At 29.4% G+C, this 14949-nt stretch overlaps 1 protein-coding gene across 1 annotated transcript in view; it reads left to right on the top strand.

Moving 5' to 3' along the window:
- LOC118200411 (uncharacterized) overlaps positions 1-14949 on the top strand; it is a 53033-nt gene that overhangs the window by 13229 nt on the left and 24855 nt on the right. The window contains exons 2-5 of the mRNA XM_035372385.2: positions 1012-1206; positions 3524-3777; positions 5487-5631; positions 14207-14336. Coding sequence (XP_035228276.2) covers positions 1012-1206; positions 3524-3777; positions 5487-5631; positions 14207-14336 — 724 coding nt within the window. The remainder of the gene's footprint in view (positions 1-1011; positions 1207-3523; positions 3778-5486; positions 5632-14206; positions 14337-14949) is intronic.

The following is a 14949-nucleotide window of genomic DNA, read 5'->3' as shown; positions in this document are numbered from 1 at the left end:
CACTCTCTTACACTCTCATCATTGTGACGTACCATCGTGTCATCTAGTTACTTCCTGAAATTTGCATGTGATTCTTGAAGATGTGTGTAGTGATTTTACAGGTGATATATTTATTTTAGAGTTCGATTTCTGCGTGACTCCGAATTATCCTTAATTTATGGACATAGTGTATTATAGTAACAATTGCAGATTGTTGCTTTATTATGAATGTTTTACCAGCGTCATATGTACTCTGTACTTTTTAATTAATTAAAACATTACTACATTTCTGCTATACTTCTTTCTATATATTATTTAATAATTTACCATTTAAATCACATTTAGATGTGGATTTATATCCAGAATACAGCATTGCCATTAGTTTTATGAAAGAAGGGTTTTTTGCACTGTAAAGTGATGAATTTTTTGCATAAAAAAATTACCTGTTTGATGATCTGTTTTAGATTTTTGAGAAAATGATGTTTTTACAACATATTTATCAAGATCTTATACCATGTATTTTGAATTAGTACATTCATCATAAAGTTTATGCTTGATATGAAATGACAGAAGTGACACATTTTCTTGCATTGTACTAACATGGCTTATTTAAAATATTTTAAGCAACTTTACTTTTTTAAAAGCTTCATTTTTTTTAATCCATTAATTAAAATTTCTTTAAAAGCATTGCAGACTTTTATTTTTTTAATATTTCTCATCATTTAAAAAAAATAGAAGACTGTGATTGTAATCAGTGTATACATTCATTTCTGAGTCCGGTCCTGATAGCAAAATACTTTTTTTTTAATCTGCTGATTAGACTATTGACAACCTGCCTTCAGTTAAAAAGTGTTTAGAGAAGTAAACATGTATGTATTCTCATACTACAAACAGTATTTTGTTTCTTAGCATGTTTTATTGAAAACATTTATAACTAATGTATCACATAATAAAAAAAATGCATCCTCTTCTATATTGAGAAATTTTAATAAGCTTACATAATATGTAATTTGTATGTGTGATATCTTTCAGTTTTATACTTCAAAGAGCAGAAGACGAAAATGAACCAGGTTTCATGTACTACTTTTTATCATCAATTGCTGATGTTGCAGCCAATCGTTTCATTAATAGTAGTACCATCTATTTTTCACCAAATATGTCATTTACACCATCATATAAAGGCTTTTTTAATAAAACCATGCCACTGTTTGCACCTCGAGCATTCAGGTAAGCAATATTTTTTTTCCATTATTTAATTTCCAATTTAATTTTGTTACTTGCATAATGTAGATTACATATATAAAAATTTTAATTTTTGAATTACATTTATTTCTAAGAATTTTAATATTTTCAATTTAATAATTTTTTTCATCATATATTTGCTGTGATTTCTTGATTATTTGTTTTCAACTATCTGTTTTTTAGAACTTTCATCATTATATAAGTTGGTTATATGAGCAGCGTAAAGGAATATCGTCTCCATCAAATAACTAAATTCATAATTAGTAGAATAGTTTGATATAAAATCTGTTGTGTAGAAAAATAACTCAAACTATTAAAAGAATGAGTTGATATTAACTGAGAAAGTTATTCTTGGTCTTAATTTCTGTCAGCATATTTTAAGCAGTGTCAAATATAAACTCTTAAATTATTAACAGGAAATGTTTAAAATCATTATTGTTGCTAATTTCTGTCAATATATTTTAAGCTGTGTCAGATATAAACTCCTAAAATTAGTACTTAACAAGAAATGTTTAAAATTATTATTGTTTCCATATTATAAGTGAAAGAAATATTTACTGTCTTAGAAAATCATTTGTTTAAATGTTCCTACACGTAAATAATAATTGCTTTCTACATCAAGTGATGTAGAAAGGATATGGAAATACCCTTAGTAAGTTAATTTTTAATGATATTTACATACATAATATTAAAAAACTAAGTGTCTGTTATTTTTGTTTTATATTCATTGTAAATTAAATAGGAGTGTAATTGAATGTAAGAAACTAGATGTTTACATGTCATTATCTCTGCAGTTTTAAAAATTAAGTTATAATTAATTCCCTGTGAATGGATCAATCCACATTTCAGAGTGTTCAAAGAGGAAGAACTTCTCAATGATTAGCAAAGGAGAATGAAAAATGAGGCAATGCATAAGCTATCATTTTTTTCGCTTTCCAGAAATATACATTCAGTATAACTCTACATAAAAAAAATAAGCAACCCCTCCTTTTTTTTTTAAAGATATCTTTTAAAAAGTTGAGAAGTGAGACTGAATATTGATACCCTGAACAGTGCTGAAAGAGCATTCCTAGAAGCAAAATATTAAGCAATACAGTATTTATTGGAGACATTTTTAGTGCATAATGAATAAGGACAGGAGAATATATGGCCAGGAATAAATTAATTTTCAAGTACTTGAAATAACCAGGATGTACTGTATTTTATAAGTTAAGTTTTCTCAAGTCTTGCTTTTTCTTTGTATTAAAATAAATATAGATATTCTTGCAACTTTTGACCTACCGGGGTGTTATGTTGGTAGGATTTACTTAATTAAAAAATTGTACTCTCTGATTATCCATCCAATCCTGACAATTATCAGTGACAGCTCGTATAATTACCAGGCATGTTGTCAAAGTAGGCAACTCAAAATTTTACAAAAATGTGTTTATCAATGCAACCCATAATGGTTGTATGTGTATCATGTGCTATTGCAGTACTCAAGGTTTGGAAATTCAAGGGTCATGTTCATGGCTTCTGCTTGCTCTAGTGCGTGGATTTTTTCCCATCTTGTAACAAAACATAATGACTCTGTGAAGTTTGCCTACGGCTTATTGCATAGTAGTAAGATCGTAATATGGCTTTTTGCATAGTCATAGTAGTAACAAGAGAGTAGAGTGTAAGAATGTGCTTTCCATGAAGTTACATTTTACAAATGATTATTACAATGTACTGATGTTTTTCTTAGTGATAATAGCTTTTCTAAATTTGTTCAGTTCTCTGTTGTTTTTTCCAAGCTTGATGGAAAGCTATGCCAAGTTGCTGTGCTAATGCCATTCATTCTGCATTTTTTTTTTTTTTTTTTTTTTTTTTTTTTTTTTTTTTAGTTAAAATAGCTCGATGTGTACACGGAGAGCAGCATCAAGTAAGTCACTTCTTGGTGCTGTCATAGTCCTCAGTAAGTAATTTCTGATGTTGGTCTAAAATTTCAAATATTATAGTTAACTCTGCTTAGTGACAAGGGGGGTTATATACAGTTTCTTTCAGAAATTGTGATTCTTCATTTCTCACTTTTGAATGTTTCAAGTGTAGATTTTTATAAAATTGTTATGGAATTTATTTTTCTGTGAGTAATCATAAATAATTTTGTGTATATTATTTTAAAATGTCTTTTTAGTTATTTGCTTAGAGAGTCATAGTGTTTTAATACCTATATGCATTATGTCAGACTAGTTAAACAATTTGATATGTATTATTTTAAATTATAAGTATTAATTTAAAATCAATAATTAAATTAATTAATTAATTTAATTTAAAATCATAGGTCTGATGATTTTAATGATCCATTTCACTTGGAACGTATATCTACCTTAAACACCATTGAAGCCATTGATTTAGGAGCAGTTCCAAATAATTCCATGAGCATGAATTATACACATCCTCATTACAAAATCAATGAATGGTATTTTGCATGGCTCCCTGATTTTACTAAACGACAAGATTCGAAAACAACTTATTCAGTCCAGATTACTCATGCTAATGGCACAAATGAAACATATGTATGGCATGGACCACCAGGTATGGAATTTTAAATATTTTTATATGTTATTAATGTTTGCAGTTACACATGTTTGTGTGTAATGCAGTATATTTTTGATTAGAAAATGTATTTTAATTTTTTTCAGCTTTCATTATTTTCTGGCCCTTTAAATTGTCTGAAGTTTATGAAGAAATTATGCAATAATGTCATATGTCAATTTATATAACAATAGCTGTGTCAGTAAGGTAGCAAATAGATTTCTGAATACAGTAAACTCCCTCTTAACTGGCTTGAATGGGACTGGGAGTATGCATGTTTAGAGAAATTCCACTTAAAGAGGAGAATGGGAAAAAATATTTAATTGGTGGAAATGCACTTTTTTTATAGCTAAAGTAAGCATTTATTAAATTTGTCAATTTAGTACAAGCAGGAATGTTTAAAAAAATTCAATCATTTTTTTCTGCTGAAGCTTGGAAATTTGACGACTTGCTGCATAATTTCACCATTTTTTATTAAAGCATTACATCAATGGAGGAAGCTGATGCCTGTTGTCCCAAATAGCATAAAGCCATTTCCAGTGCTTTATGATCAAATTTACTTATTTTTATATGGTATTTAAAATACATAATTACGGAATTTTCATTTTTTTGTAAATTTTTAAATTTTTGTATTAAATTAATTACAGCCATATAAACGAAGATCTGATTAAACGGAAGCCGCTTGCTAGGCTTTTACATTACCCAGTATTCCTGTATGGACAGTTAGTTACCCATTGCAATTTGGGTTTACGGTTGTCTGTTATATTATCTACTCAGAACATAGGCTCTATCTTCAGTGCCTCTGTCATCGAAATGTTGTTAGAATGTTTCTTTTGTTATTTTTCATGAACTGGCCATCACATCTTTTTTGAATGGCAGAAATTATCTTGAACGCATTAATTTGATAGAAGATGAAAGAGTAGAATCAAAGGGTGAGAAATTTGGCAAATAAGATGCTTGTAGAGATCTGTTTGTGAATAAAAATCCAAGTTTCTTTGCTCAGAGTGTAGTATCATACCAAATATTTGAAAGGTACTTTAATTGCATTTACCTTACAACACAAATCATGCTGTCCTGGATGATATTATTTGAGATATCCCCCCCTGTCATAGTACACAGAATATCCTGCAAAATATTAAGAAAACTGAGCTTTGTGCAGATAGGCACTCTTATGGAGGGGGGGGTGAAAATGTGAAAGATGAAAGATAATGAACCAGTATAGCAAATGTAATTGCATGCAGATAATCTCATCTTATTTAACATCCAAATTCTATTATTGGAAAATTCGTGCATGTAACCTGACTTTTCTGCAAACTTCTTCATTACATCCTTGAAAGTATGCATAACCTTATAATGTGTTCAGAATTTGAGAAATTGCTTTCTATTTATTTTATCATACTTCTCTGTTTCTCATGTGGACTTTATTATCTTCTTTTGTTCTCACAAAGTAAATGTTGTTCTGATAAGCAAACTAACTGAAATAGTTTATAGTTAATTATTATGTATCAGGTTGCCACCAAAATATCTTCTAATATTGTAATTGGTACAAGTGATTGGCAAAATTATTTTTGTATATGCATCTACTTAAATAAATATTTGATAACAATTTAATTAAAATATATAATATAATTAAAATAAATATTTTTACTTACATTATCATGACGATGCTGGTGATAATTTTTTTGTATAAACAATTATATTTTTAATAGCTGCTTCTGATAATCCTGGACCAGTGAAATGGTTTCAACCTTATTTCGATTGTGATCGATCAAATAAATGGGTTTTTGGTGCTACAGTACCTATCCCAGATATTTTCCCCCGACATACTCAGTGGAGGCATATTGAGATACCAACGTAAGTTCTTCTTGTTTTATATTATCTCATTTTGTTAGGAAATCTAAATGTTCCTATAATAGAATGGATCTAATTTTTTGTTTTTCCAGTAAAATTAAATCAGAGTTGCCAACTCACCTGATTTCCAAACGTACATCCGCAATCTGATTTACAACCTATTTCCCTTACCTTTCTCATATTCTTAAAATTTAACACAGTTTTTATGTAGCTGCTTGGCTTAATATTTTATTATTTGCATCGAAAAAGAATTATTTTTAGTGTCTGAAAGCATTTACTTTTTCTCTAGTTTACATATTAAAAAAAAAAAAAACGAAGTCATTTTATCAGTGAGATATTACCATACTCTTCTGCTTTGTGTGTGAGAGCATATGTGTCCAAAAACATCATGCTGCAGTTCTCCGATGAGCATCAGCAGGTCATGTGGCATACATTAGCCAATAAGCAGAAGGAAAGATTGAGGTTGTAATTTCATTCATCTCGCCGCTTAGCATTGTGAGTTTCATGTGTTTTTGAGAAAGATGTTAAATTGTGACCTTAGTTAATTCTGCAAAAAAAGGTAAAATACTGTTGTACTTTTAAAAAAATGTACACAGATGGCTTTTCTTCTGCTATTTCATGAAGAAAATGCAGTACATTCATGATGTGTACCGTTTGTCATTACAATTTTTCGATTTCGCATAGTGGAAGGACTGTTATTCTTAAACATGTGTGTACACAAACATGAGTTATATTGGGAAAAAGTAAAATTTTTCTGGGAAACAAAAAGTTATTAATGTGGAATACCTGCTGTCTACCTTTTCACTGGAGCATAACCTTCTACTGAATACTTATCGGATCATGCTGCAGCTTTATTTAAAATAATGTTTACCAATAGTGAAATTGCTAAGAAATGCTCCAGTACAAGGAGAAAAATGACTGCAATTGTTTAAGAAATGGATATGAAAAATAAATCTTCAGTTATTGATTACATTAAAATAGCTCCATTCTGCTTCTCTGTGGATGGAAACAAAACTGTATCCAACTGTTGTTTCTTTCTTTAATCCAGAGTCTTAAGAAATTGAGTGTAGTATTCTTTGTGAATTTTTCTGAGTGTAGTTTTCATTCTTTTTAATTTCCACTTTAGAAAGGGACTTGACATGCTTTAATATAGCACAGCTAATTATTAAAACTTTAAAAGAAAATGCAATGGATAGTTGCTTAGCATTTGGTGTCAACAGTGTGCCAATAAGGGTAGGCTTGAATATTGATGGTGCAGGCATCTTAATAAAAGAAAATTCAGATTTGCAAATTATGAGCTACACCTGTAACCTCTTAACTTTAGCAGCTGAACTTAAAAGGGGACAGGTGTTTTGAGAGTAAATGTGGATTATAACACATTATTGATATTTATTATTATCTGGAAAAGATAGGGTTCATACGGTTCTTAAGAGTCCTTAAAAGTCCTTAATTTTGGCCAAAATCGGGAGAAAGTCCTTAGTTTTAATCATCTGAAATTTCTTTTTTTACAACTGTCATTTTGAGTGGGAATTAGCATTTTGGAGGAATATTTTTGGTGATTCGCTGACAAATCTGGTTATCTTTTGAAACGTGTAAATGCGTTCATGGGTTTTAATTTGTTCCTATTTCTAATATAAATGGTGGGATAGAGTTTCTGAGCAAGAAGTGAAACATAAGCATTTCGAAATTAATTCATTTTTATTAAACAACTTTTCGCTTTTGGGGATGTGAATTCTTTTAAGTATCTCTTCCGGGATCTCTCGATCAGAGATCTGGGAATTTTTCGACGATTTTTTTAGAACATCGTAATATTGATAAATTTCATTTAAATAATGGCAATTTATTGATTGTAATTATATTTAAGAAATAATATTAAAATAAAGCATTTTATTTTTCTCTGTCATATTATAAAGTTCCATTTTGGCCACTTACTCGTATTATACAATATTTTGAATCTAAAAAATAAGCAAGGTATACTACTATAAAGCACAATTTACAAAACAGTTCTTAGCAATAGCAAAATAAGCTACGGAATTAATTAAAAATGTCTTTTTAATTTTTTTCATGGTAAGAGTTTTCCTATGTAATTGTCTCATAATATTTAGAATTATCAGAATTTGCATCAGTTTTCTCTATAAAATTAATCTTTTCCTCCGGGGGGGGATTTTAGACATTGGAAAGTTTAGAAGGATTTGAAGGCAAGATTTATAGACTCATGACTTTAGAAGATTCCAGAAAAATCAGACATAATGAAAAATGTGTCCATGGTACTAACACGTAATCTCTTACCTTTTTTAGAACGTCTGGAAGAACAATGAAAACAAATTAGTTGAATGCTTTAGTTCTGATACTAGAACCTTTTTCTTAACGTTTTTATCTTCCCTTTATTTTCTCTACTTTTCACTAGACACAAGATATGGATAGGCATTATAGAAAAGACGTTTTTTATTAATAAAGAAATTGAAAACTGACAATTTAAAAGATTCATCTAATCTATCTTAACGCGTCATACACGGGGCTGGCGCTAGGCATTTTCCCACCTAATGCAATCTCTTTGGATCCTAAATTCTGTCTCCAGTGCCTGTTCTAAATTCTAAACATTTTGCCATTTCTAGATTTTGTTACTGTGTCAATAAATTCTAAAAATTATGCCACAGCAGCTCTGTAATCGGACCTTACCATATATATTTCATATTTTTTCTGAATTTTCATATTACTAAAGAAATAAAATTAGCAGCTTTTTTACACACTTTTTCTATATACTATTTTTTAGAATAACAGAAACCTTTAATTAAATCCAAAAATACTAAATTGAAAAGGAAACGTAGAAGAAAGAAACTGAATACATAAAGAGAAAGAAAATTATTCTTCAAAGATATGTAGAGTTATTATTATGTAAATTACCCAGTTGTTTACAATTTCAGCCTTTACTATAATTTCTCATTTCTATTTTCTCACCAGAATGCAAGCCACTTAGACAGTTCACTTAGGTTTTTGGAGTGTAAAACAAGAGTGTGTTTCTGACCTCCACTTGCTCTCAGCATTAGATCCTCCCAGCTCTGATAATTTGCAATTATTCGTCTTTGCTTTACTGCTGCCAACATTTGAATTTGTTATGATGATAGCGTTACTGAGCCAGCTTAAAATGAAATTAAATTGTAAAGTCTTTGACCACTAGTCCATATTTTTAGTTCAAATTTGACTCTTCTTGTTTAATTACACCACCATAAGCTGTAACTGACTTTATTAGCATAGGAACATGCCTTTATGTCCAAAGTTATTTTTAAATAAGAAGCTTATTTAAACTTTTGTATGACTTTGTAGTTCCTTTTAGACATAGCGATAATTTGCTTTCACTTCTGTCAGAGATTTTGGACTATTTAACTTTTATCGGATCAAATAAAACCTCATAGGTACATAGTTAAGAGATTGACAAGTTAGGAGATAAAACACCCAGAAACAAGTGGGAATATTGGTTTGCTTATTGAAACAAATTTCTAATTGTTAGAAAAGATGCTTAAAGAGAAGGAAATCGATATAAATTAGCCAGAATGTCTGGAAAGGCTTCAAATTAAAAAGGTGCATAAATATTTTGTTGAGTATTGTTGCTACAAAATGTAAATGTTTTATAGCTTTTAATATGTAGTTATCTTAATATCATTTAATAATCATTGTCATAAATTCCATGTATTTTAAACTATGACATGTTAATAGATTGTGATTTTAATAGTGCTTTTAGCAAATATTTTTAAAAGATAAATTTAATAGTAGCCATATAAATCTATAATCACTAAGGGTATCTTATCTAGCTAATTTAATTATTTGTAATTAACTGATCACCCTTAAAAGTTTTCTCTGCACATTAAAGTGAATTATTACCTTTCATTAATCTTTACCGTGGTGACAAGATAGAGCACAAACGTGTAAAACTAAATGTAAAACTTAATTCTGTGCATCTAGTGAGACTAAAAATAATATAAAACATCTGATCAGCTCTGATGCTTCAGTGGCTTATTGGAACTTTAAAATACGTTAACTGGGTTAACCCCAGGAACTCTACACGAAGTTATGACACTAACTGCGTCAGTCGGGCAAAGTACAAATTTTCAAAATGTGCCAACCGTGCCTACATCAAGCTTTCAGGTTTGTTCTGATCAGCAGGCTTCTCTAAGCAAGCAGCAGTGGTGGCAACAGCCAGTCTTCTATAATGAATTATGCTGATTATGATTTTTTGTCTCATTTTAACCTATGGCGTTTGATATAAAATCTACTTGCTATTTACTAAACCTCTAAACTGGGCAAGTACTTGACAAAGTGAGACATAAAAGAAAAAAAAAAAAAAAACATAAAGCTAACTGTGAGTAAAACATAAATAAAATGTCACTAATCGTCTTTATAATTATGTTTTTTAAATTATGTTTAATAATAATGTATTCTACTGGTGAATCTATTTTATTCTTAGGATGGTATTACAAAAGTGAAGTTCAGGTGTAGCTAATATCTTTAATTGAATTTATTGTTGATGGGTCCTTAATTTTTTCATTAATGGTCCTTAAAAGTACTTAATTTCCATATGCAGAAATGTGTACAAACCCTGAAAGATTTCTAACTAACGTGTAAAACTAAATGTAAAACTTAATTCTGTGCATCTAGTGAGACTAAAAATAATATAAAACATCTGATCAGCTCTGATGCTTCAGTGGCTTATTGGAACTTTAAAATACGTTAACTGGGTTAACCCCAGGAACTCTACACGAAGTTATGACACTAACTGCGTCAGTCGGGCAAAGTACAAATTTTCAAAATGTGCCAACCGTGCCTACATCAAGCTTTCAGGTTTGTTCTGATCAGCAGGCTTCTCTCTAAGCAAGCAGCAGTGGTGGCAACAGCCAGTCTTCTATAATGAATTATGCTGATTATGATTTTTTGTCTCATTTTAACCTATGGCGTTTGATATAAAATCTACTTGCTATTTACTAAACCTCTAAACTGGGCAAGTACTTGACAAAGTGAGACATAAAAGAAAAAAAAAAAAAAAAAAACATAAAGCTAACTGTGAGTAAAACATAAATAAAATGTCACTAATCGTCTTTATAATTATGTTTTTTAAATTATGTTTAATAATAATGTATTCTACTGGTGAATCTATTTTATTCTTAGGATAGTATTACAAAAGTGAAGTTCAGGTGTAGCTAATATCTTTAATTGAATTTATTGTTGATGGGTCCTTAATTTTTTCATTAATGGTCCTTAAAAGTACTTAATTTCCATATGCAGAAATGTGTACAAACCCTGAAAGATTTCTAAAAGGAAAGAAAATTTTTAAACAATTCCAACAGCTGCATAGTACTGAAATAAGCAAAATTTTGAAATATGTATATGCACAATGGTTATCTTTAGAGAAATGCTTACCTAGAATCCTTGACCAATGGTATTCAACATGGTAAATACATTGGTGCATATGCCAGTCACATTTAAAGTAAAGATCGTGGATTGGTATTCATAGAGAGGTTTATTTCAGTATTACTAGAATTTTCTAACCAGTTTGATATGGCATGATAAGAATATCTGAAGTATCCTAGACTTTTCATGTTTGTCTGAATCTTGTGTATTAAATGTAACAAAAAAATACTTCATGTTAAAAAAGAGGGGGGAAGAAAATAGTTTTGAATCCTAATGCTGTCTATAGAATGATATTATGCTTTCTGAATTAAAAAAAAAAAAAACTTAAGAATCTGAAAATGTAACAAATAAAACTGAAGTGTCAGTTTTTTAATTCATTCTTTATTAATAAGATAAATGTATAAAGCAGGAAGAAAGATGTTGAAAAATAATTAAGATGGAAGTTACATATATTGTGAATGTTTAGGAAAATATGAGTTTATAATTAATTATGAATGATAATTAATGTTTACTAATATGTGTGGTATAATTTGAAAGCATTAGAATGTAAATTTCTTTTTTTAAAAAAAATTATTGGGGAGAGAATTCAAACAAAATCTTCAAAATAAAACCATTTTAAAAGTTTCTTAAGTAAAATAACAAAGAAAATTATTTTACATAAGCTACATATCACCAAGCTTGACATTTTTAAGATGGCAATTTTGAATTTGAATCATAATTACAATGCTTTCATTTGCTAAATTAATATTGGATATCTTCCAATTTGCATAATTAGTTTAATACTTTTTAAATCATCCTTTAAATCTGAATCATAATTTGTAAGAGTATCTTAATTCTTCAACTGTAACCTGATTCTTTTTATTGGCCTGCAAATTTCTTAATTTCAAAGTGTTACCATGTTATAATTTCATAAAAAAATATTGCTTAAGAATGATTCTGCAATTATTAATTTCATATTAACAAAACAGTATTCTCTGTAATATCTTATGAAATATGTAGAAAATATATATGCTATTTGAAATTCTCTTCATTGCAGCTTTGCATGAGAATAAGTTTGAGAGGAATATGTAATGTTATTATTTAAATGTTAAAGTTCCTTAAAGATATGAAATTTTTCGAAAAATTGTTTTGCTGTATATTAACATTTAAATTTATTATATCTGATGGTAAGAAATATATCTTTTTAGGTGATATTTGTCAAAGTTATTAATCTTGGTAGCAGTATTATTCAGAATTATAAGCAGATGCACCATATTCAGAGATCTGTACAGTTATTAGCATATGCTGATGACATCAACGTTATTGGCAGAAGTAAACAGACTGTTGTAGAGACTTTTATTTCAATAGAATCTGCAGCCAGAGACATTGGACTTACCATTAATGAGTGCAAAACAAAATTTATGGCAATAACTAGTGGAGCACATAATCCCCTCCCATTGCAAATAAAGTCTTGTACTTTCAAAGGCATTTCTCAGTTTACGTATTTCGGTACTATCATATCTAATGATAATAATATTGAACTTGAAATTGATAACAGATTATTTATAGCTAATAGATGTTATCGTGGTCTAAATTATTAAACTTCAAGACAAAAATAAATCTTTATAAAACTCTTATTAGACCTATTATATTGTATGGTAATGAATGTTGGCCATTAACAAAAAACAGATGATGAAAGACCTCTAATTTTTGAAAGAAAAAGTACTGCAAAAAACATATGACCCAATTAGAGAAAATAATAGATGGAGAATTTTGTTTAGCCGTGAAATACATAGAAGATACAAACAACCTAATATTGTTCGACTCATAAAATCTTATCGTATCAGTTGGCTTGGACATATTTTTAGATGTGAAAGCTTGAATCGTGTTAAAAAGGTAACCTTTGCAAATGTAGAGTAAAACCAAGAAGAGAGGAAGTCCTTGCACAAGATGTATAGACTGTGTGGAGGCAAATCTCAGAACTCTAAAAATCAGTCATTGGCAGACCACAGCAACTAATTGGATCTGTTGGAGGAAGCTTGTTGAGATGGCCTTGCCCTGTGATAGGCTGTAGTGCAACTGAAGAAGAAATGCGGGTGTCTTGGCAATATTAAATTTAACAATCTATTAGTTTAATGATTTAATACTTTGTGGTACATGAGAAAATATATGTTTTTTTCTCAATAAAAAAGTCTGTACATGGTGTGTTGATCATATGAAACTATTAAGAAGAAATTAATTGGAGGAGAAGGGCAGTTAGCAAACAGACGTCGAAGATGGGTCTAACAAAACCGTGGACAGTGCCCATCAGTTTAAAAAAATAAAAGTAGTTTCTCATGGTTGTCACCTGATGACGAGAATGATTTGGTTAGATAAATAGGTATGCAGTAGAAAGTATGAAATCCAGATGTGCAATATCCCAAAGGCTTTCTAAGCCCATCAGCCAAAAAATAAATAAAATAATATTCCCTCTCTGCTTCCAAAGTCTACTAATGGTTAATATAACGGTCAATAAAAGGAAGCAGATGTGCTGTAAATGCAATTTTTCTCCAGACTGAGATTTCTGAGTGTCACTTTCAAACACCTGTTGTCTAGGAACTTGCACTGTGGCCAGTGATAATTTGTTAATTGATGTTGGTCAGGATCACAATTTCAGCCCTTGAATGGTTGTAGGAAGGTAGTATTTATTTAGCTGACCTAAACAATAAATGAAGCCCTTTATGCTATCTTATGCACTTTTCATCTTGTTAGATTTAAACCGATGATCTAAAATCCAGAATCGCCTGATGATTCCAGATCTTGGACTTAATACTGTATACCTTTTTCAGTTGATTCAAAGAAACATAAACTCAGCTTAAATCTTATCTATCATAATTATATAATCACGTTTGTTTGATTGTTTTATTATTGCTATTATGCTCAAGTGAATTTCACATCTTGAGTTATTAATGAATTGACAATCAACAGAAACAAATTAAAATAATGCAATAAGCACTTTTATGTAGCTTTAATATATCGATATTCTATCATATTGTCTCTTAAAAGTGGTGCATTATCAAGGTTATTAAGTTATTTAATTGTGCTTTTAAAAATATGTGAAAATAAAAATATATTTCATTTATATTATCATTTTTTGCATGCATTTCTAGGTGTAATTTTCTTCCTTAAATACATGTAATATGAATTGTTCTCATAGTTATGTTGCCGTTGCTGTAATGGAAACAGACTTTGATAGAATTGATATTAATCAGTGCCCTACTGGAGAAGGCAATCCTCCTCCTAACCGATATGCTGGGACTGCACGATGTAAAAACCAAACAACTGAAGTGAGTTTTTTCCCCCCTTTCTTCTCTTAAGTAGATGTGCTTGTATGATGAATGCAGATTAAAAAGTAATGATAAGTAATTGAAATGAGAACTTTGTATAAAACATCCAAATCTCAATTTTATATTAGATTACTCATTTTTAGAGCAGACTACATTTAAAACTATTGTGTGTAACAGAAAAAAAAATGTATTACATTAAATTCTTCATTTGAAAGTGCCATATAAACTTAATGAGTAAATTAGTAAAATATATATATATATATATATTTAATGTGAAAGTAGTTTATATTAAAAATTTAAAATGCAGTGAAAATAGGGATAAATCCAGTAAGAAGGTCATTACAAAAAAAAAAAAAAAAAAAATTGATGTAAGGTAGTAAAGTTTGTGTAATAAAGTAGCTTACAGATCTGAAAATTCTATTCATGTCAGTGGTTAAAACGATGAAAACTTTTTTGAAATGCTAATTTTGTATGGATCCACAGTGCAGCCGTATTAATATTTGACCAGAGGGTTGTGTATTATAAAATTCTGTTTCTCTCTAAGTGCTCAGTTCTATAATGTGAAAATATGCTAATTCAATAATGAATGTAAACTTGAATCAAGCTAATACTT

Source organism: Stegodyphus dumicola, chromosome 1 (genome assembly GCF_044657685.1).
Source record: "Stegodyphus dumicola isolate Sdum_Otavi_A_Nest chromosome 1, ASM4465768v1".
NCBI classification, from domain to species: Eukaryota; Metazoa; Arthropoda; class Arachnida; order Araneae; family Eresidae; genus Stegodyphus; species Stegodyphus dumicola.
The sequence above is the reverse complement of the archived record's forward strand: the minus strand, read 5'-3'. Positions and strand labels throughout refer to the sequence as shown.